Source organism: Oncorhynchus masou, chromosome 21 (assembly GCF_036934945.1).
Source record: "Oncorhynchus masou masou isolate Uvic2021 chromosome 21, UVic_Omas_1.1, whole genome shotgun sequence".
Taxonomy (NCBI): domain Eukaryota; kingdom Metazoa; phylum Chordata; class Actinopteri; order Salmoniformes; family Salmonidae; genus Oncorhynchus; species Oncorhynchus masou.
The window spans coordinates 29,594,100-29,618,719 of record NC_088232.1 but is presented as its reverse complement, the minus strand read 5'-3'; the positions used below and the strand labels follow the sequence as shown (position 1 = coordinate 29,618,719).

Here is a 24,620-nt window from a genome sequence, read left to right as displayed (position 1 = left end):
CCATTTGTAATCAAGTCAGTCAAATTCAGCATTTCACTTTATTAGCACTCCATAACTTATCCCACTGCATCTGATTCAAACCATGACCATCCATTTCATAATTACATAGTAATATTGAGAAGTCATCTTACTAATATTTGTTAATAGAAAATTGTGTCAAGGCCCAAAGCCATTTGAAAACAGATAAGCCAATGATGACACATACCAAGAAGACTATGTAAAAAAAATGCACCATTCACTTTGATGTAGTAACATGCATAGACATAGATATTCCAAATCCCTTGTCAATGGGGAGTGGTGTATTCAGTATTGTACACAAACTCATTGTTTAAAGGCATTCTGCTTGGGAAGTTCTAAGTTTTTCCAGCGCCTCAGAACAACTTTGTACCGGTCTCCATCCTTGGATTCACCCAATTCCTTCTTGATGATGACTCTCAAAAGCGTGACAGTGTCTGTTTCTTTGTTCTCTAACAATACCAGGTCCAAGGTGTCCCCAACTTTAACCTGAAGAGAGAACCAAAGATGGGTACAATTAAGAAACTTAGGGATATCAACGGAACAAAAATATAAAACATAAAATGTTGATCCAATGTTTCATGAGCTGATAAAATACCCCAGAAATGTTTCATACACACAAAACGCGTATCTCAAATGTTGACCACAAATGTTTACATCCCTGTTACTGAGCATTTCTCCTTTACAAAGATAATCCAGCCACCTGACAGGTGTGACATATCAAGAAGCTGATTAAACACCACAATCATTACACAAGTGCACTTTGTGCTGTGGACAGAAGGCCACTAAAATGTGCAGTTGTCAACACAATACCACACAGATGTCTAAAGTTGAGGGAGCCTGCAATTGGCATGCTGACTGCAGTAATGTCCAGTGGTGTTGCCAGAGAAGTGAAATTTAATTTATTTACCATAAGCCGCCTCAAATGTAATTTTAGAGAATTTGGTAGTACGTTCAACTAGCCTCAAAACCATGTGTAACCATGCCAGCCCAGGACCTCCACTTCCGGCTATTTCACCTGCGGGATCGTCTGAGCGGGTGCCGAGGAGTATTTGTCTGTAATAAAGCACTCTTATGGGGAAAACTAACGTCTGATTGGCCGGGCCTGACTCCCAAGTGGGTGGGCCTATGCCCACCCATGGCTGCACTCTTGCCCAGTCATGTGAAATGAATATATTTGGGCCCAATACATTTAAATTGCCCGATTTCCTTATATGAATTGTAACAGGTAAAATCTTAGAAATTGGTGCATGTTGTTTTTATTTTTGTTCAGTATAGATTGTTTATATAGCGCTTATCATACAGAATCAGTTGATTTAAAAAATACACTTCGGGGAGCTGGCAGTTCATGGGAGATGGTCTTCTACAGTTGGATGATGATGCAGTTCAGTAAAGGAGTAGCTTGAGTTGAGGTGGTGTCGATGGTCAGGGAGGGAGAAACATTAGACAGGCAGGCCCGAAGCTGTTCATTAGGCACCGGTTTCTGAAGTTCAGTTAATCCTTCTCCTGTAGGTAGGCTTTAACAGATGCACCATAAAAAGTGTAGCACCCATATGGGTGATGCTTCGGCTGCTATTACAAGCACAATTTAAATATTAAGGTTATTTACCGTAAATGCAGTCTACGAACAAGGAAACATTGCCTTTAAATTTCAGTCGCGCTATAGTGCGCATATTCTGTGCTACGGATTTAATCGAGCCCTTAGACTTGTCCCTGACAATCCAGTTGGTTAGACTGCTCTACCACTTCAGTTCATGGGGGGTGGGTTTGGATCCTAACAGTCCTGTAGGATGTTGACAGAAATATTGTTTATTTCATTCATCATTACTAGGCACAAAAGTAACTCACCAATTTACTTTTCTTGACAAGTTTCTGTCCATTTAGCCAAAGCTTGTTGCCATAGAATGCATCCTCCACTTTGCTGAAATAAAGACAATAACAACAATTCAGTTGGCCACTGAAGATAGGCCTAGATTAGAGCCTTAAGTAATTCCACAACCATCAAATAATTTGACCTCATCTCTCTTCATTGAAGCTTTCAGGAGAGGTGCTCAAAGTCTACCCATTTGGATTCCCTCAAATTGTTGTCAATATTGATGTCAAATATTAATGAACCCCCCCCCCCCTCTTTTTATCTCCTTGAGTGCATTCATTTGAAAACAAAGGCATATCTCTGTAACAACTCACTTGCGTGCTATGTCAAGGCCAGCTTTCATGATAACATCATATCGAAAGGACTGCACATATTTCTCTATGTCTTTGTAGTCTTTTGGCACACTGGAGTCATCCTCAGGTTCATCGTCATAGTCACTGTCCTCCAGGTCCTTTTCATCATCTTCTTCCTCTTCCTGTACGACCTTTGCGCCTCCTTTCTTCTTGCTGCTTTTGAACCTCACCTGATGAAGAACCAACCTGCTCTTAGCTGAATTCCAGCGTTTAGGAAGCTTGTGTCCCCCAAGGGTCAGGAAAGAGGGGGAACCACACAGCTGGCGGGTGTGTAGTGTCCTTGGGCACCATTCTGTCCAGTAAGGTCCCGGTCCAGGGTTCAGCAGCTTTCGGGTACTCAGCCTTCCCAACTGTCTCAGTGCCAGTGCCTGTATCAACAATCCCTGCATGCTGTAGCTCCTCCTTGTGACTTGAAAAAAGTTGAGTCGTTTACAACTAGAGTTATAAAAAGCAGTTGAATGTGGATTTTTGGTACAACAAGCCTTTAGGAAATCAATAACTATATATGTAATATAGATAGGATACATTGTCATGTTGGTGGCCCACTCTGGTAATGGTATGCCTCCAGAGTCGTGCAGCGGTCTAAAGGCACTGCATCTTAGTGATAGAGGCGTCACGACAGACCCTGATAAGTTCCAGGCTGTATCACAACTGGCCGTGATTGGGCGTCGCATAATTGGCTCTGCGTTGTCCGGGTTAGGCCGTCATTGTAAATAATAATTTGTTCTTAACTGACATGCCTAGTTTAATAAAGGTTATATTAAAACGTTAAAGAAAATGTATGTGGGGGTGTGGCCATAAGAGTAGCATTCATTAGGGTTGAATAGCTTTAACTAACTAGTGCACAAGCTACCGTTACCTCGTTTGTTTTTAACTAAGGTTAACCAATTGACATGCAGTAGCTAGCTACATAATCACATTGTTTATATTATGCAGTGTACTCAACCTCTTCTCGTCCACAGCTAGGGTACATGATATGTGGCTAGCTAACTTAAGTCTAGGTCAAAAAAAAAATACTACAAATAATTGTTTTCGTCAACCTAGGCTAAAGTGAGTTTAGTTTGTAATGTGTCACATTAGTTTAGCTAACAAGTAAATACCTTGCTACAGAGATGAGCAATACAGCTAGTAGCTAACAAACGTTGTTTCCCCTCATGATTAGTGGTTGTAGCTAAACCCATTCATGTCGTAGTTACCTTTCTTTTGAGACGAGTCTTCTTCATTCACTTAGCTTGATAGCTAGCTAGGTACTTATAACATGACCCGTGTGAAGGTCAGCAACAGTAATATCACTTCCGCGTCAAATTAGACAATCCTTCAAATTAAAAGTCCGCTGTATTTTTTTATTTAACCTTTATTTAACTAGGCAAGTCGGTTAGGAACAAATTCTTATTTACAATGACGGTCTACCAAAAGACAAAAGGCCTCCCGTGGGCACGGGGGCTGGGATTAAACATTAATAAATACAAATAAAGGACAAAACACACATCCCGACGAGAGAGACAACACACGACTCCATAAAGAGAGATTTAAGACAAGAGACGTAAAACATAGAAAATTAATTGTGAAGGCAAAAAAGATGGACCATTGGCCCCATAATCATCATATCTGACTAGTAATCCAACACATACATTTCTAGGAGACATAATAGAGGAATATACAATCTGCATAAAAGCAAGGGGGAGATTAATAATTTCCAGCATTTCAATGAAAAACCCTTCATCAGTGTTTGTTAATTGTGTTTTTTTTTTTAAATTGAAAGTACATGAGGTTCCTCAAAAATGGGTGACAATGTAGCCTATTTATGCCTCCTGTACCACCTGTTGTTCTTGTAATCTCTTGATTTGTGATGATTTTAGTGCAAAATCTTATTTACATTGCACAATAATTTCCTTTCCCATCACTGTCATGTTTGCATATTTGATGTGTTTTCCAGACATGTTATACTGTTAATATATACATACAGTACATTACACATACACACACATGTATATATATATATATAGTAACAGTCAAAAGTTTGGACATACCTACTCATTCAAGGGTTTTTCTTCATTTGAACTACTCTCTAAATTGTACAATAATAGTGAAGACATAAAAACTATAAAATAAGACATTTGGAATCATTTAGTAACCAAAAAAGTGTTAAACAAATCAAAATATATTTTATATTTGAGATTCTTCAAAGTAGCCACCCTTTACCTCGATGACAGCTTTGCACACTCTTGGCATTCTCTCAACCAGCTTCATGAGGTAGCTCTTCCAACAGTCTTGAAGGAGTTCTCACATATGCTGAGCACTTGTTGGCTGCTTTTCCTTCACTCTGCAGCCAACTCATCCCAAATATATTTAATCCATTTTGAATCGAGGCTGTAACACAACAAAATGTGGAATAAGTCAAGGGGTATGAACACTTTCTGAAGGCACCGTTTACAGTGCCTTCAAAGTATTCAGACACAAAATGTTACCTTTTCCACATTTTGTTATGTTACAGCCTTATTCTAAAATTGATTAAAACTTTTTTTTACCCTCATCAATCTACACACAATACCCCATAATGACAAAGCAAAAACAGGTTTTTAGAAATGTTTGCAAACATCCTCCAGGCTCCAGTATTTATGCTGCAATAGTTGGGGGGCTAAGGTCAGTCTGTTATATCTGGAGTATTTCTCATGTCTTATCCGGTGTCCTGTGTGAAATTAAGTATGCTCCCTCTAATTCTCTTTTTGGTAACATCTCCACATTTTTGTGTTATCACAGCCAAAATGTAACCAATAGAGAATTTCTAGTTAAAAGGTATTGAGGAACTAATCACCTAAGATTTGCATATACACAGACTTATTAACAATCTTATGCTATGCGGTTTTCAGGAGTTGTTAGTTTCCTGCGGACATACATATTTGTTCATACACAAAGTCATGGTATCTGTGAATACACTGCATTGTCCAAGGGAGGTCTCCACATTGGAGCCATTCCTATGAAAAGACCTGCGATTGTGGTAGTTCTCCCTGCTGTGGACATGATTGTGGCAGTTGTCACTACAGTGGACAATGAGCACTGGGAAGCAGAGAGCATCCTGGTAATCCAGGGGGGTCCTCGTCGTCAGTGCTTAGGCGTCCGGACAGGCAGCTGATGTTCTCACTGGGACTCAACTGCTCATCCAAACTGTTTCTACTCCTCCAGAAACAGCTGTGCTGCGAGCCATAACGCCGGCCCAAGGAGAAGCGGCTGTCGCTGTAGTACACCTGGCCGACGCGCGGGCTAGTGCCAGTACATAAGCTGAGGGCATTGCTGGAGAAAACGGAGGAGCTGCTCATTGCCCAGTGACAGCGTTTGCAGTTCTGACTGAAGCCACCAGAGGAGCACTGGATCATTTCCATGAGACATGCCTCAGAGTAGCTAGGCACCAGCTGCTGGTTGGAACGGATGTGCCACACCAGATCTGTTCTGTCAATTGTGTTAACCCGGGGGATCAGGTGGCTGTAAGGGCATTTGTCGAGAGGGGTCACAGGGACGTAATCTGCTCCGAAGAGCTTCTCTACATGGTAATAGACGTAGGCAGTGTGTTACACTGTGACAACTCTCAGGGGCCATGAGAAGGTAAGAAATTATGTCGCCTAGAACACATGATGAGACACCATACCACGGACAGTGGTCAGGGTGAGAAAACACAATCACACACTCCTTTAAGTTGATCAGTCCTTGATCAGTCCTTCAGGTGCATCCTCCCATACCTCCATACATTCATCTAGCTCCTCGTTGTGAAGAACCTTGCTCTTTGAGTGAGGTAGTTCTCAGACTCCACATTAGCAAAACTAAAACACTCAGCGAACCTCAGTTTTGTGAGTGGGGCCATGCAGTTGTTTTGAGATGTCCTTCACCCCACAGTGAACGTTGTCATATTCAGCCTCAACCACATGGGCGTTGACCCATTATTGGTAGACCTGGGTGCTGGTGTAGGCGTCCCCATTACGGTAGCGTGTGACCTGCCGGGTCTGTCTAACATAGTGGTAGCTAATGGTCTTTCCCCAGATGAAGGGTTTAGCTTGCTGCATCCTTTGAACACGTTCATAAATGCCTTCCACGTCCCATTTTATGCTGCAGCTCACTCTTGTCATGGTGCCAGCACTCCACTAGGATGAGCAGGTAGAGCACGAGTAGGAAGGCCAGAGGGGTGTAGACGTAGCCATCAGAACAGGGGCTGTCATGGTACATCATGGAATTCCCTTTAAAGGCACTGTCAAAGGTGAGGCGGGTCACCTTGGTGAAATGGCACCACACCATGGCTCCTTTGCAGCCGTACATGAGCATGGAGAGTAGCAGGCCTTTCCAGATGCTCTCTTTACACAGGGACTTGATCAGGGATTGTTTCAAGTGCTTCTGCTGTTAATTCAAAGCATGCAAAAAAAGGGAGGATAGTGTAAGGAAATGTAAATGGACACAGAATTTTGTATTTCAAACCATTCAACATTTCATGACCATTGTTGAGGTCTCTGACGTTTTATTCACAATGTTTATCCTATTTTCCCCCACATCTAAGAAGCTCTTATTTAATTCACTGCAAGGTTGCTTGACTCATATATATATATATATATATATATATATATATATATATATATATATATATATATATATATATATATATATATATATATTTATATATTATATATTATATATATATTATATATATCTATATTATATATATATTATTTATATATATATATATATATATATATATATATATATATTGAAGCAATTTGCTTCATTCTTTGCTTCATTCTTGATAGGAAAATACTATCAAAAAATACAATTAAATAACAGGATAAAAGGAATCTTCATACCCCCTTTATGTTTTTATGTTTTTTTTTTATATGGCTTTATTTCCACCTTGCTCATCCTAGGCTACACCTGAATACAGCGAGGTCTGAGTAAAAGCAGGCATCTGATGTACGAATGTACATCTTGAATCTTTCGATTGCCATCAATATTCGACCATGTATTGCTTTTATTATAGCAAGGCCTGTGGAAATTGTATGGCAGCATAATATGAGTGATACCTCTTCTCTGGTGTCATCCTCGAAAACGGTGGTTGTACTGCTCTAACTCGCTGTCGCAGCCGAATTTCCGAATGGAGGTTACTTAGATTCCTTGCTCCAACGCAGACAGTTGCTTGTGTCTATCCAGTTTCCGTTGTTAATTTTGCACATAAAAAGCGTGATTTATTTGCTTATGATCTATAGGGTATGCATTTTAAATAAAGGCATTCAGCAGCGGAGAGATCTGATGGCAGACATTTAATCGAATAAAACATACAGGTAACAGACTAAAATGTCGCGATCAACAAAGCATTTACACTAGCGGCGTTTTACAAGAAATCAGGGTATTTAGAATCGTGTTTGAATACTCCCTCACTCAGATTAAGTAACGTGACCTTGTCGGTATGCAGAAGTTATCCTCTCCACTAAGCATCTTATTATAGTCAACCTGAGCAAATTGGGTCGGTTCATACACACCTGTTATAAAGACTTTATAATATGAACAACAACCTAACAATAATAGTCCAACAACAATAGAATTACTAATTGCCTAGTAACAATACAACTGATTCAGCCTACTAGCCTAATACTTGCCTAGGCTACTAATAACAATAGTATGTACTATAATTGTATTTATAAATAAACACTGAAGAATGGTAAGAAAACAAAAAGCAGACGGGCAAGACATTGTGAAATTGTTATGCGATATGTCTTGAGCTTGTTCAGGTTCAAAGGTTTGTTCTGAAATGCAAACCCTTAATGAAACGGCAGATGGCAATGTAGGCCTACACACGTACAATATGAGTAAAAAACGAAGGCAGTCAAAAGTGTTAATTTGTTATGCAGGACTATTTTTTATGAACATCCCTACTGAAAGTAGATGCGGATCTTTATGGATCATTTCCTCTCCAACATGTCTCAGCATATTATGAATAACTGAAAATGGCTAACTATTTACATTAAGGTATAGGGCCTACTTGAAATGATGTATAAAAGAGTTTACGTAGGTATACTGTAACGGTTAATTATTAGATTAATCCAAAATCATTTATGCATCTTTAAATAAACTAATACATTCATATGTGTCCTTGTCATTAGCTGCATACATTGGCAATAATAACAGGCTAATTATCAATGTGCAACAGTGAAGTCACATAAACTCACTATTTAGCAAGGAACAAAAAAACAAGAACACAATTTCAACCTATGTGTTTTAACGGTCTATTACATTTACATACATTTAAGTCATTTAGCAGACGCTCTTATCCAGAGCGACTTACAAATTGGTTACAGATGCATAAACTATTCATAGACCCCATATACAGTAATTTGTAACGGTTTATGAATAAATCCTATTACGTAGACTAGTTACCGAAATATAAGTAGGATAGCCTATACTTTGGCTGGGAAAGATGGTGAGACTCAAAGCATCTTGATTGAAAAAGTATCCTACAATTGTTGCTCCTCGCTAGGGGCGCTGGTTGAACACAGTGCAATAGAGAAGACAATGTAGCCACTCAGTGTCAGCCAAATCCATGATATTAACACAATCTAAAGAGCAAGGGGAGTTTCCAAAGTCATCAAACCCGTCCAACTTTCTCATTTACAGCTATAGACCACTGAAAATGGATCCTATTAGGGCTGCTGCTCCTTTGCTATGGCTTTCCCTGTGCTTTGGGAATATTCTGGAGGCAGCGGTACTTGGATCATTGCAGTACCCCTCCGGTGCGGATGATAACGGGCTTGTATCACATCTGGATGAGCGGAGTCGCAGAGAGCCGACAGCGGTGTCCAGGAAAGACCCTCCGATAAATGATACTATCGTCCCCCATGAGTATATGGTATCTCTATACAGGACACTATCTGAGATAGAGAGCAGAGGGCTTAACAGCAGTGCTCCTCGCACCGCAAGACTCGCCAACACCGTGACCAGTTTCGTGGATCAAGGAAAAGGTGGGTGAAAGTGAAATCAGTAGGTTTATTATTATCACTCAGGGTAGACTTAATCATGGTGGTTGCCATTTATTTGGGGTTTGAAGGCAATTCAAATACATTAATTGTGATGAATGGGTTACAATCAATCAGTTATCCAAATATCCATAGCCTACTGCAAATTGCTGTATTATAGGTCAACCTATCTGGACAAGTCTGTGTTGGAAAAATGATATGGTAAATACGAGACAACTGATTTGGGAATATTTAGAAAAATGTTTGTCACAGGGTTTATAAAAAAACTTTTATGCCATTTAAAAAAACATGATTTCCCCTCATTAATTAAAATAGAAACATTGAATTGCAATATCTTGAAAAACCCGATAACCTTACAGCGAATTGCTTGACAATGTCCTTCGCCAGCAGTCATTATTTTAAGATGAATGCATTCATTTGAAATGCTCCCATACGCCACATCCCGACATCTGTCATGTTGGCAACAATGCGTTATTGAAGAGTATTAACACGTCTTAAGTAGGCTACCTACAACTGAAACATTAGTCTATTTGGGGAGGTAGCCTACATTTGTTTCACATTTATATGGGAGTTTTCTAAATACTCTAAATACTTCCAACGAAATATGAAGTCAAATGTCTCGTATTTCCAACATCTGTGATGTATAAACCTCACTGGCACCTTGAGCTAAACACTTCGAGAAGGCCTGCTTTCCCCGAGTCCAGGTGTTGCTGATAAAAACATACTTGTAATTTAAAACGGGTGTTCACATAGAATATTTGTTTGAATAAGTATACTCTGTCAGTAGGCCTATTCCATCAAATTAAATTGCAGGAATACAAGTACCTAAACTATGTCCAAAACTGTTGTTTTTCTTTATTGGGCATAGTGCAATTTGTTAATCGGGATTTTTAAGGAATACATTTTCATGTAAATAGAATAACCATTACACTGTTTTAGGTTCATGTAAACCTATACATTATAACAATAACAATAATAGTAATAATAATAACAACAATGATTATTCAACATTTTGGTTTGTAGACCTAAGGCAAGGAATTATTTCTCTACTTCCTCTCAAAATATGTTATAACTGTGTTATTCTTGTGTGTTAAGAAATGTGTTTTTATTTTCAAAGGACTATAGTCATTTTACATAATCTTTTTGAGGATTCCAAACTTGTTTTAAAGAACAAACACAATTAGAAGGTAAAAGTGGAGGTAAAAATACTTTTAAACTAGATTCCAAAACAGGCATGAACATCTTTTCTGTCTCAATGCACAATCATTTAAATGCATCAAAGATGAGAAGTATAATTTCCATGTATTTTGGTTTCAAAGTCAGCAATTAGTAGTAGTCTTAGGAGACAATATTATAGTTTTTTATTGATGTAATTTAGTTTTGCCAACAAAGTAATTAAGTCAATGTGCACCTGTGAGTTTAAATGTGTGCACTGACTTTCCTATTAACTTGCCCCCATAAAGCTCACAGTGCAAGTTCACCTCAGGTACATGTAGACACAAAATATATGAAAAGAATGCAGCTTTATCTTTTATTCACTGAGATTACAACATAGTCTGGGTTATGTCATTGTTTTGTCTTGCAAGCGGATATTTGCTAGGATAGGGCTGCTCCCTTCACCTTTCATTGTCTGGGTATTCCACTTAAGCCTGCCTGGCTGGTCTTTCTCAGAGGGGGACAAGGGGTAGAGATCATCTGCACTCAACAAAGGCTTAAATGTCCTTTTCCAGCAGGAGCCTCACTGTGCACAATTCCGTTTTATTTTGAGGTCCCTTCCATAATGCATCGATGACACGACACCACAATCTGGCCTTGGATTCTTATGCTACCCATCTGTATTGGAGAAGAAAGTCCCTTCATGTTTTAACCATGGAACTGCGGTTTCGTCCTCAGGTTGCACCGTATCCCAAGACCTCTTGCTTGGGTTGAATGTCAACATGAAAACTTTTGAAAGTTAGGCGATAGTCTGTTCCCTCTTAGCAAGCTTTCCCCCCTGCCAATTGCCACATCTCCGTCATGGTTGCAACTGTGGTATGGCTGATGATGTGAATAGCTGTTACGTGCCAAACTGAATTTTCTGGGGAGAGAGGACGTAGACGTGACTAACATCAGATGCATAGAAATTATTTCAATATTATTTGTTTGTCTTTTTTTCATGTATGTGATAATTCAGGTGAGTGTCAAGTTTCTGTTTGTTTGTGGACTACAGCTGTATGTGCACCCATCACTATATGAAATCCAAACATTCTACCAAATAAACAGTACATCCCCATCACTTTGGTGTGTTCAAATCTCTATAGCCCCACTTTCTCTCTTTGAGAAATATGGACTGAAGGAGGAAGAGAGGAAGGGAGCTGAGGCCACTTCAGTTTCAGTTTCTCCAGTGTCTCGCCAAGCCCTCCTCTCACTCAATCAGTGTAATTAGCACATACTGCCAAGGACTTGAGCCTGCCTACAGGTCAGCCAAGTGCTTTCCTCCTGGCCTGCTCCTGCAGCTTTTGTCAGCTCTGTTGCTTGCATGTGGAAACGGTATTCCCACCGAGGGGAGACACACAGACAGGGCTTCATGGCCACAGGCTTTCTGTCTAGCGTAGAGAGCCACTGCACTTGACCAAGGAGAGGGGAGTTCCTGCCAAACGTTGAAGACTTGTTTACATATGGCCGCAGACACTCAAAGAGATTTAAGTCAGCTGACGTCCAGTGCTTGGTTTGCGTTCCCCATCCTCTTTTGGAATAGGTGTGTTTTAATAACTGTGTATGTGTGTGTTAGTGTTAGATTCAAGTGACTAGCCTTTGTTTGATTCCACTACAGATCACTCCTCCTGGGGAAGTGGCCAGCGCTATCTCTTCGATCTCTCCAGTCTGTCCAGGACTGATGAGCTTGTGGAGGCAGAAGTGAGGATCCTGAGAAAGCCACCGCTGGATCTCCTTCCTGTTCTGACATGGGGCAGGAACCTTTATCGCCTCCTCCTCTACACTTGTCCGTCTGAGGGGAACTCTGGGAGACGGCTGCTGGACTCCAGGACAGTCGACGTTCTGGATGGCGAGCCTCCCAAATGGGATGTATTTGACGTGGGGGCAAGCGTGAAGGCTCGACGAAGGAGCCACAGGACAGCAGCAGGCAACGACCTCCTTGTGGCCTGCTTTGACCTGCTGGTTGTTTCGGAGTTGACCAAAGAGGCAGCCAACCCTCTTACAGTAGGGCTGCGACGGCAGTCTCGGCAGCCCCAGGAGAGGGCCTTGCTGGTGGCTTTTTCTCGCACTCGCAGGAAAGAAAACTTGTTCAAGGAGATCAGGGAGCAGATAAAGGCAGTGCGAGGAGACATGGGTTTTCTGGATCCTTTGGACCTCTCTGGTGACGTGGTTGGTCATCTATCCAGGCGTCGCAGACGCCGGACTGCCCTGACCAGCAGATCTATAGGTGGAGCTGGTGGGGGAGAAGGCGGCGTCGGTGTTGGAGGAGGAGGAGGAAGGAGTGGTGGAGGCAGCGGGCGCAGGAAGACTCGATGCAGCCGCAGGCAGCTCCACGTCAACTTCAAGGAGTTGGGCTGGGATGACTGGATCATCGCACCGCTGGATTACGAGGCGCACCACTGTGAGGGTGTGTGTGACTTTCCGCTGCGCTCACACCTGGAGCCAACAAATCACGCCATCATTCAGACACTTATGAACTCTATGGACCCTGACTCCAGCCCGCCCAGCTGCTGTGTCCCCTCCAAACTCAGCCCCATCAGCATCCTCTACATTGACTCTGGCAACAATGTGGTCTACAAGCAGTATGAGGACATGGTGGTGGAGAGCTGTGGCTGCAGGTAGCATTGCGACAGAGGGGGATGTCTGATTGTCTAGTCGGAAAATCAATTGGTGGTTTGATGCGCTTGTTAACGCAGGCCTCCCCTATCTCTTCCCCCTAAACCAACTGTATTTTGTGATTTGCTGAAAAAAAGTCCCGACAAGTATGCTCATTACTGATCTGCCTTAACTTGAGTGGAACATAATCTAATTTGCTGCTTAATTTATTAGAATTTGTCATTGAGCTGCTATTTAATTTCATGAGCTCTTTAGCATTTCTTTACTCATAACATGCTCTGGCTCTCTCTCTCTCTCTCTCTCTCTCTCTCTCTCTCTCTCTCTCTCTCTCTCTCTCTCTCTCTCTCTCTCTCTCTCTTTCTCTTTCTCTCTCTCTCTCTCTCTCTCTCTCTCTCTCTCTCTCTCTCTGTCTCCTTGGCTCTGCATGTTGTTCGATGCTGTCAACTTTAGTAAATATCCCATTCTTAAACAACTGATATGCTTCTGACTTTGGTTCTATTACATGACTTTAGTAATCCATTTATGATAAGGTGTATAAAACATCAGCCCTAGCTTTTAATTTGCTGAACAGCAGACAGAATGAATTGAAATTACCAAACCCCAGACTTCTAGCGTTATGACAACAGCGTTAGAGTACATTTGTGTGCCTATAAGAGAGGCATGGGAGTAAATTATTTGATATCCTTAACTATCAGAAGACATAGTAAGACAGTTTTAGTTCCACTGAACTGCTCCCACTGTGCTTGCTCTTAACTAAAACAACATTTCAAATGTATGGGAGGACACAATCAAAAAGGACTTTTGAATATTGCCATTTGCATCACACAAAACCCTACTGTCATCCCTTGGACATGTTTTAGATAATGCTGCTGTCATTATTGAGAAATCTGGACATTGTCATGCATCTCTTTAGCAAGACAGAAAACGTCTCCCATTCATGGAGCTGTCTGCTGTAGAAACCTCTGTCTCTCAGCCCAAGTTGGAGGAACAGTGATCTTTAGTTTAGGACCCATTTACACAGTTAACTTAGAAAAATAGCTGTGTCACAATGCATTTGCTTATATCACTCTATATCATTACTATGCAAAGATCAGAGGTATATGATATGGAACATTTAAGGTATGAATGAAGGCGGTATGAATGAAGGCCGACAAGGTGAATTTGAAGCAGATTTTTATGGCATGACTCCGATTTATTATTGCTTGCAACTGAGAAATGTCATTTTTTTTTGCAGAGTAGGCTTTCTACTACAGCTGGTAATGTACATGACTTAAACAAGCAGATCCCGTGCTAACTTTGATTGATATGGCGATTAATTTCCCTGTCAACAGCACAGAACCTATAGGCTATATAATGTCCATTGGAATTCCTTGTCAGGGAAATGGAACATTGGAATTCACCATTTAACACCCCAGGTACTGAATTATAAGAGCACATGATTTTGCTAAATACTATTGATCAAACAGCAACATGTGTTGGTCTTTGGATGTAATTTCCATCTATTCCATTTTATTTTAGAGTTCAGTCCAGAGTGGCATGTTCGCCTGCTGGTCCAAATACACTATATATACAAAAGTATGTGGACACCCCTTCAGGCGTATAAAATTGAGCACACAGCCATTCAATCTCCATAGACAAACATTGGCAGTGGAATGGCCTTACTGTAGAGCTCAGTGACTTTCAACACGGCACCGTCATAGGATGCCACCTTTCCAACAAGTCAGTCAAATTTCTGCCCTGCAAGAGCTGCACCGGGTCAACTGTAAGTGCTGTTATTGTGAGTGGAAATGTCTAGGAGCAACAACGGCTCAGCCGCGAAGTGGTAGGCCACACAAGCTCACAGAACGGGACCGCTGAGTGCTGAAGTGCGTAAAAATCATCTGTCCTTGTTTGCAACACTCACTATCGAGTTCCAAACTGCCTCTGGAAGCAACGTCAGCACACTAACTGTTTGTCTGGAGCTTCATGAAATGGGTTTCCATGGCAGAGCAGCTGCACACAAGCCGTAAATCACCATGTGCAATGCCAAGTGTCGGCTGGAGTGGTGTAAAGTTCGCCGCCATTGGACTCTGGAGCAGTGGAAACGTGTTCTCTGGAGTGATGAATCATGCTTCACCATCTGGCAGTCCGATGGACAAATCTGGTTTTGGCAGATGCCAGGAGAACGCTACCTGCCCCAATGCATAGTGCCAACTATAAAGATTGGTAGAGGGGGAATAATGGTCTTGGATGTTTTTCATGGTTCGGGCTAAGCCCCTTAGTTCCAGTGAAGGGAAATCTTAATGCTACATCCAACAATGCCATTCTAGATGATTCCGTGCTTCCAAATTTGCAGAAAAACGAGGTCCCATACAGAAATGGATTGTCAAGATCGGTGTGGAAAAACTTGACTGGCCTGCACAGAGCCCTGACCTCAACCCCATCGAGCACCTTTGGGATGAATTGGAACGCTGAGGGCGAGCCAGGCCTAATAGCCCAACAACAGTGCCTGAATCTAACTAATGCTCGTGCGGCTGAATGGAAGCAAGTCCATGCAGCAATGTTCCAACATCTAGTGGAAAGCCTTCCCAAAAGAGTGGAGGCTGTTATAGCAGCAACAGGCAAAGCAACCCCAATTTAATGCCCAAGATGTTAGAATGAGATGTTCCATGAGTAGGTGTCTACATACTTTTGGTCATGTAGTGTATGTTTGTGCTTTAGCCAACTCTTCCCTGCCGTGTTTGTTCATTGTCATTCCAAACATACAGGTATCACAGCAAGCAATAAGTTATTACCTGCTTTTCAAAGGTGGTAATTAAGTGTAAATTCCCCACTGTATATTATTTCACAAATCCCAGTGGAATCACATTAATACAAGGTAACTAAGTATGCACAGTCAACACATAGGAAACAAAACCACTTGCAAAGTGTAAACTAGGCACAGATCATATGTGGTGTCCCTAGGAGAGAACTCCCTTGCAGATATTTCATACTATTAGTGAAAGAGATCAGCCTTTTGCTTCACACTCTCTCTGTAATATATTTAACGCTGTTTGTGGTAACGTCATATCACTGAGTTTCAGTTTCAATGTAATTATATTTCCTGTAATTCCAAGTCAAATTCAAACAAAGATTCTTGAACAGAATTTGAAGTTACCAAACCATTCTGTCTGCATTGGCCCCCGTGTGGTGTATCAAGATTTATGTACATTTAGTTTTATTTCTTCAAATAGATATATTCCCATGTTTTTGCACAAAAGGCAAATAGTTGATCATTTATGACTACAGACTAGTGCATTTCTAAGTACAGGAGTATTTGTACTGATATACAATTTGTGAGTCAAATGTAATGTACTAATTACCATATTTGAGTGTTTGCTTTTTTTGTTTGGAATTCTGTCTGTTAAAATATTTCATTTCATTTCTAACCAAAATCCAAAGCAGCTTTCATGCATTTTGTTCCACATGTTTTAGTCCAAACCAGAGATTGTTTATTTTTTATGGTTTTCTTTTACGGTTATGTTAAACCGATTTGGTTCTTTATGAATTAAAACAAAATCCTGCAAAACGGACTATAGTGGCATTTTGAACAAAGGACTACGCTCAAAAACAAACAAGAAATCCTCTGCTTGTGTTATCTTTTCAAACAGCAGAGGAAATTTAGTGGGACATCATTTCCAGGAGGCCGATACATGGCTATAATGCAACTCCCCTAACATACATTGATCAATAGCAATGTTCGAATCAACTTTCCAGAGTTTCTATTTAAATGTAAACATAACACTGCCCAAACATTAAGAAAAAGGGGGTGTAATGATACAACTTCCTGTAAATTCCTGTTTTACATATTTTTGATGGAAACATGATTACTACCAAAGTTACCGTCCTTTTTGAATGTCTTTTCTACTGTAGTGACATTCTGCTCAGTGGAAAATAGTTACCATAAGAGCTTCTTGATTAGCGTGTATACCCTTTATCTAAATTACATCAATACGGCAAAGGATAATAAAACAAAAGTGGCAGGCAGAAAATAAACCCCAAAAGCTAATTTAGTCCAGAGAGTAGCTCCTTTGGTATGCTATGCCTTGATATTAGATACATTTGTATTTTTTTCCACTTTGTTTGTGTGCGTGTCCTATTACAGCTACTTTGTATGACTGTTTTTTTCTGCTTCTTTGTGATCCATAATGTCAAACACATTTTCATAAAAATGGCAGGACAAGGAAGTGATTGGGCTTTTCCATACTTCATTGCATGTTTACTTCAGCCAGCTTGTCTTAGCATGTCCATTGTCTTGAAATAGTATTCCCCCTGCACAGTTGTTACGTTTTGTTGCACATTTTGCGACTCCACTCAACTTAAATCTGTTTGAAAATCTGTGGAAAGACAGAGTTTGCTGTAAATCAACGATCCCCATCCAACTTGACAAAGCTTGAGCAATTTTGCCAAGAACAATGGACACATGTTAGGATGTAGTGTTGAGTGTTGTAAAGATCATTGGGGGAAAATGCCTCAAAATCCTCGACTCTAACGCAACAAAAGGTGAAAGCTGTGCCATGGTTAGGATGGATGTTGTTTCAAGACTCATGGATGCTTCACGAGTACAAAGTGTTGTTGTGAACATCTGACCGACTCCTGGGTTGGCTTATCCAAGGATGGCCTGTTAAAAGGCACTGTGGGAGGTATTCTGACTTGAGATCTGCATGCTTGATTCTAATTTAACAATATCATCAGTTGCGGTTTGACCTGGGCAATGTTAAAGTTAGTAGCTGTTAACACTGACAAAATATATTTTGAGTTTTGTTTGTGTAAGAGCATTGGTTCATTATTGAATTGGGATTCTGATATAAAATTCCAAGTACTTAACAACATCTATGCAATGTGTATTTCCCCATAATTCTGCTTTAACCTATTCATATGTGATGTCTTCCCCATGTTTTTCAAGGGAAATTCAGATAAAGGTAACCTTTTCCTTTTCATTCTCCTCCTTTCCACATTTATTGATTGGATTTATTGAATATTAGAGAGCATTTGATTTCTGGCAAGAAACGCAAATTGTATGAAAGTCCCCCACATATTTTTAAAGACATGTAAGCTTCTGTATAAAGATCATTGTACAAGGAAAAGCTTGGTCAAGTTCATATTTTGTTGAGAAGGGAAATGTTTGAGATTTAACCGTTAGACGGCCATTAGTTTTATATGTGTTCATGTAAAATGCACTGTGTGTATGTATGTATGTATGTATGTATGTATGTATTCTATGGGTTATAAAGGTCTGTACATAATGTAATTGTAAATGAACTGTAAACAGCTCTTTTCTCTTTTGGAAATATTTTATAGTAGTATATATTTGAAAAAGTATATGTAAGCACACTTTTTATCCTCATTTTATGTTCACCAGTTTTTTTTGTAAAGATTATTTTATTAAATATTGTATTCATAATAATATGAATAATCTTCCTTTGAGTCTTCCTGTAAGTGACCTTGATAACCTTAGTAATACAGGTTAGAGCAAAAAACTGTGACAACCACGGTCTTCCCTGTATAGCACAAGCTAGATTTGAAACACAGACTTTTTGACCTTGGGACAAAAATAAACCCACACAGTGCCTTCAGAAAGTATTCACATCCTTGGACTTTTAAAATGTTTTGTCGTCTTACAAAGTGGAATTAAAATGGATTTGTCCTTTTTTGTCAATGATCTACACAAAATACTGTGTAATATCAAAGTGGAAGAAAAAATATATAATTTGTAAAAAAAATGCATGTAAAATAAAACACTAGTATATCTTGATTAGATTAGTATTCAACCCCCTGAGTCAATACATGTTAGAATCAACTTTGGCAATGATGGGTAAGCCTCTAAGAGTTTAGCACACCTGGATTGTACAATATTATTCTTTTAAAATTTTTTCAAGCTCAGTTAAATTGGTTGTTGAGCATTGCTAAAGAGTCATTTTCAAGTCTTGCCATATATTTTCAAGCCGATTTAAGTCAAAACTGTAAGTAGGCCACCCAGGAACATTCAACTCCAGTGTATATTTGGCCTTGTGTTTTAGGTCATTGTCCTGCTGAAAGGTGAATTTGTCTCCCAGTGTCTGTTGGAAAGCAGACTGAACCAGGTTTCTCCTCTAGGATTTTACATGTGCTTAGCTCTATTACATTTATTTTTTATCCTAAAAAACTCCCTAGTGCTTACCGATGACAAGCATACACATAGTATGATACAGCCACCACCATGCTTAAAAATATGAAGAGAGATACTCAGTGATGTGTTGTGTTGGATTTGCCCCAAATAGAATGCTTTGAATTCAGGAAATTAAGTTACTTTCTTTGCCACATTTTTTGCAGTTTTACTTTAGTGCCTTATTGCAAATAGGATGCATGTTTTAGAATATTTGTACTCTGTACAGTGTTCCATCTTTTCACTCTGTCATTTAAGTTAGTATTGTGGAGTAACTACAATGTTGTTGATCCATCCTCAGCTTTCTGTTATCACAGCCATTAAACTTTGTAACTGTTTTAAAATCACCATTGGCCTCATAATGAAATCCCTGAGCGGTTTCCTTCTTCTCCGGCAATTGAGTTAGGGAAGGACGCCTGTATCTTTGTAGTGACTGGGTGTATTGATACACCATCCAAAGTGTACTCATTAACCTATTTAGGCTTTCCATAACAAAGGGGGTTGAATACTTATGGACTCAAGACAATTCAGCTTTTCATTTGAATTAATTTGTAAACATATCAAAAAACATAATTCCACTTTGACGTTGTAGGCACAACATAATGTGGAAAATGTTGAGGGGTGTGAATACTTTCTTCAGGCACTCTAGTTGTTGTTGTGGGATTTGGAAATTAAATTATGTAATTTTGTTATAAACATTTGAGGAAGGCTGAAAATAAGCTACTGTATCAATGTCAAAAGAAAACATAACAAAGGGAAACAATAAAGGGACTTTGTAAAATGATGATTTGTTGCAGACGATGGTGGAACAGGAGAAATACAGAATATTTCAGGGTATTTTTTTGTCCCCGCAAGGGGACCTGCACCACCAAAGAGACATAACACAGTAATGCTTGTTTGATTTTGCCACAGTTTAAACCACCAGGGCAGGATTACTGCATTTCCCACCACAAAATACCCTTGTCTCATGGTTTAAATCAAGGATAAGTTAATTAAGGGGTTTTGTCATTCCTTTTGATGGGGCCAAAGAGGGAGATTAAAGTAGGCTTGGTTTACACAGGGATTCTTTCCTCCAATGTCTCCACAATGCAGCTGGTGATGGTTTTCTCTAGGGAGATGTTTCCCTCTATGTTTTCCATAAGTAAAAACCAGCATGGGGTTTAGGTTGGGTAAGATATGACATCTACCTAAAGCAGATCTTTGATAGAGCAAGCACAGACACCTTGGCCATCAGTCCATGGTCAATGCCAAGTCCATTCACAGAAAAATCTAAACGATGACCACGAGGGATATAACAATGTGTAGTCAATGCTCAGTCCAAGATTTAGTCCTCAGAACTTCAATGGAGTTCAATCCATTGGTGTCATTCCTGAGCTTGAGTTTATTTAAATCAAGCAAAAACAAAATATGAACTCCTTCAAAAAACATTTAGATTTTAGATGACTTTCCCCTAAGGCAAATTAAGAACCGTTTCTTTTTTATAGTCCTAGAATTTGAAAGCCTTCAGATGTCAGCAAGCTCAACACATCCTTCCTGACCCAAAAAGGCCTGACAGCTTACTCTAACAAAAGCAAACTCTTACTTCCAAGATTAGTCTTTTTTTTGTCAAATAACTGATTTTGTTTTTTGTATTCAAAACTCAAAGAGATCGCCTTCACTTAAGCAGTCAATAAATTGTAAAATTCCAATAATTTTCCAGGTTCAGAAAAACTTACATTAAAGTACTGCAATTCTGGCAATGTTAATACACTGTGAGAAACTCATTTTGAGATCAGGTCCCCTCTGTCCATATAATCATATTAATTTAAGATTTAAAAGGCAAAACCGATCAGAACTCCTACTCTGAGACTCTTTATAGAGGCCCTGGAGTGTTTTTGGTGCCTGCCTCTGTAAAACACGACTGAGCGAAATGCCACTTCATCTTCAGAATGGGGATAATTGTCCTGAATCAGCTCTTGTGTGTTTTGGCTGCACATGTCTGTCTCTATTGCCATCTTGTTGTACTTTTATGGAAGAAATGGACTATTTAACCCCTCCTTCTAAGAGGCGGAAAAAAGTCACAGGATTTTCTGAACTGTGGGCAATTAGATATAAAGGGACCATGCCATGGCTTTAAAAGGGTATGCTGAAATGTCAGAGCAAATATTAACTCACACACCACTACATTGTCTTTCTTTGTGGAGCTGGGAAATTTAAAAACCCAATAGTTACTCATCAATGATACATTACTTTGTCTCACAAATTCAATTTTTTTGAAAGGAAATGTGAAAGTAGAGGCACTGCAATCACAAAGCAAGTCAATGGATGTGAAAGAACATACATTCCCCAGATAAATACTTGTCCTTAATTTATTTCAATTCAAAATATTTACATAGCTTTTGTTCTATCACTTTTTAATAATTATATATAAGTTGACACACCTACTCATTCCAGGGATTTTCTTCATTTTTTTGTCATCAAGGCAAATGGTGGTTACTTTGAAGAATCTAAAATCTAAAATATATTTTTGGTTACTACATGATTCCATGTTTGTTATTTCATAGTTTTGATGTATTCACTATTATTCTACAATGTGGAAAATAGTAAAAATAAAGAAAAACCCTGGAATGAGTAGGTGTCCAAACGTTTGACGAGTACTGTATATATGTTTAATTTCATATTTTTCATGACAATTACAAAACATTTAGTTAATACAGGGTACATAATGATTAGTAATTTAAAGCAATATAATCTAAAGTAATGTAGAACCAAATTTACACATGAGCACAACTCAAAAAACATTTTTTGTAGAGGATCAACCACTAATTGCTTTGTTTAATGAATGTCTGTTAGTCTCTGTATCTGAAATCCTTTCTACTGCACTGCAGTCGTGACTAGGATGAACAAAACCCCATCTAGTAACTCTCTCTCCCTCTCCGCCCAGATCTCATCCATCACACTGGTATAAACAACATTAGTCTCAGTGTGTATTCAACAGGAGCCTAAGCTTCAGATAACACTAAGCCTTCCATATTCATTTGCATTTCAAAATGGGCAGATATCAAATACATCCAGACAACTAATAAACCAAGATTCCCCATCAAACACGTAAATTAAGAAAGGCTTTTTGAAGAGCTTTCCTGTAAATGGTTACATCACCAGTGGCTGGTGTCCAACAGTGGAAGGAGTGCTCGGTCAGAGGTTGGAGGTCAAAGATGAACACTAAGTCTGCAGATTCCTTTGTCAGAAATAGACTTTCTTAGACTTCCAAAATATAGGAAATCCAACTTTAGATGGAGTTAAACTTTTGGAATGATGAGCATGCCTTTTTGTTATTTCATCGCAGATTTATGGCAAAATTCAATCAAAACATGCACTAAAAACACATTGTTCCGGCACTGCACTCTAGGGCAGGAAATGGAGACAAGTTATCTGTATCAGGCTGTGTTGACAGAACACAGAAAAACATAAATCAAATAAAACCATCGAGTTGATCTGCCAACACATTTTGCCATGCGCAATCAAACATGTTCAACACGTGTCTGGAATTATTCAGAAACAGCTTTCTTTCTTTCCATGCATCAGGAAAGCATGTTTGAGTTAATATGCCTTTGAGTTTGTTTGACATTAATGTGCATTTTTGCAAAACAAAAAGGATGTTGTTTTTGATTGAATTGTTACATTGCATTACAGGGTAATTAAGAACCTATGAACTAATCAAATGTATGAATAGATTCCAGCTGATTTCTCTTGGTCCTCTTCAGCAAACATATACCATTACTTTACAAAGTGAAGTATCACAATTGCCTGCCAACCCAACAGAAATTTGGTAACAAAAAATACCTATTTATATGATTGGTGGTCCAATAAATATACAACGCGATACGCAAATCAATACAATTAGAATTAATAATCGTATCAAAGTTTTGGTCATTATGCATTACTTAGCTATACAGTATATTGAAATAAAAACTAATTTTAAAATGTAAAATCGGGAAAGAAAACAGACAGAACAAAGTTTTGGGATCCAATGTCAAAATACAAGTCAATTTTGGGATTTTCATAAAAACTATGTGGTTGTTGAAGCCTACCTGATATCTCTGTAACTATAAGGCAGTGATGGTACTGTAGTGGCTATAATCACACGCTATAGCCTAGGGAACTGGTTTAGTGCTTAAAGAGCTTTGACAATGATTTGGACACATATCTTCATTCTTTCATTTCACTACCAGATGTCATCACTCCTTTAAAGTTTTACATTAATTTAGGTAACATAAACTGACAATATCATTATCCAATTGATATTTCGATAACAATTTCTTTAAATCACGGTCACACTGTCATGCTGCTTGGAGCGTATTTGAAACTAGCTCCATGTTTGCAAATCTTCGCGGATCCATTCAAAGATCATACCAGCCACTTCCTTTCCTGCGTCCAAGACGAAGGCATGACGAATTCCTCGACTACACAGTCTGATGTCTCCCTCTGGAAACTTCCTCTTGATCTCTTGATAATACTGCACAGGGCACCAGTGGTCACTGGCTCCATAGTAAAACACAAGCTGAACAGAGGAATGACAAAATATCCATAACTAACATACAATTAACACTTTTCATTATGAATTTACAACTCCATTTGATCTGTGGATACACTTGGCACTGGAAGATTCCAAGGTTTTCATTCACTTATTTTAATTCTCCTTTTTAACCGACAATAGATGAAGTCTAAAGACTGTCAACCAGTGCAGATCCATCGCCTCCGTCCATCTTCTGTGAGGATGGGGATTCTGGTTAATATCACAGAGAGAGAAGGAGTACACTAGCGAGAACACATACACGCATGCACACACACTGAAGGGGATTCTCATTATTCTTGATGAAAAAATGGATCAGAATAAAGTGGGAGAGAGAGAGAGAGAGAGAGAGAGAGAGAGAGAGAGAGAGAGAGAGAGAGAGAGAGAGAGAGAGAGAGAGAGAGAGAGAGAGAGAGAGAGAGAGAGAGAGAGAGAGAGAGAGAGAGAGAGAGAGAGAGAGAGAGAGAGAGAGAGAGAGAGAGAGAGAGAGAGAGAGAGAGAACGTTGGGCTCAATTCAGAATTTTGGAATTGACTTGCATTCACCTCATGAGTTGAAATCCAATTGAATTGGCCACACCACATGGGATGTAGAATTTTAATTTGAGTGAAAGGAAGTAGAATTTAATTCAGTGAAATTCAAAGAAATTCTACTCAGTCGTAAAACATGAGAGTTTCATTGAATCTGACAGGTCACACTTCCAGATACCAAAGAATACATCACTTTTCTCTGGAAACAGGGTTCATAATACACCTTTAGCCTTAGTGCTAAAGAATAGGCTATTATATTTCTATCAACCATTTTGTTTGTTTGGCTTCTTTTTGAAGGGTCCGTGCTATTTCCCTGAATTC

At 39.4% G+C, this 24,620-nt stretch overlaps 2 protein-coding genes and 1 pseudogene across 3 annotated transcripts; 1 reads left to right on the top strand and 2 right to left on the bottom strand.

Annotated features, from left to right (window-relative positions):
- Positions 1-19: 19 nt before the first annotated feature.
- Positions 20-3,516, bottom strand: mtres1 (mitochondrial transcription rescue factor 1). Of its 2 annotated transcripts, none has more exons than XM_064928002.1 (4): positions 3,438-3,516; positions 2,203-2,650; positions 1,864-1,936; positions 20-504 (listed from the first exon to the last, which is right to left on the bottom strand). In XM_064928002.1, the coding sequence occupies exons 2-4, from the start codon at positions 2,628-2,630 to the stop codon at positions 322-324; spliced, it is 684 nt and encodes a 227-aa protein (XP_064784074.1). In that variant the 5' UTR covers positions 2,631-2,650; positions 3,438-3,516; the 3' UTR covers positions 20-321. The 2 variants fall into 2 exon arrangements, with proteins under 2 accessions (XP_064784074.1, XP_064784075.1); XM_064928003.1 differs by having other exon boundaries at positions 2,203-2,676; positions 3,438-3,495.
- Positions 3,517-5,107: 1,591 nt separating this feature from the next.
- LOC135507475 (transmembrane protein 151B-like) lies at positions 5,108-7,376 on the bottom strand (annotated as a pseudogene).
- Positions 7,377-8,847: 1,471 nt separating this feature from the next.
- On the top strand, positions 8,848-13,249 carry LOC135508073 (growth/differentiation factor 6-A-like). Its single transcript, XM_064927998.1, has 2 exons — positions 8,848-9,230; positions 12,058-13,249. The coding sequence occupies exons 1-2, from the start codon at positions 8,903-8,905 to the stop codon at positions 13,059-13,061; spliced, it is 1,332 nt and encodes a 443-aa protein (XP_064784070.1). The 5' UTR covers positions 8,848-8,902; the 3' UTR covers positions 13,062-13,249.
- Positions 13,250-24,620: the final 11,371 nt, after the last annotated feature.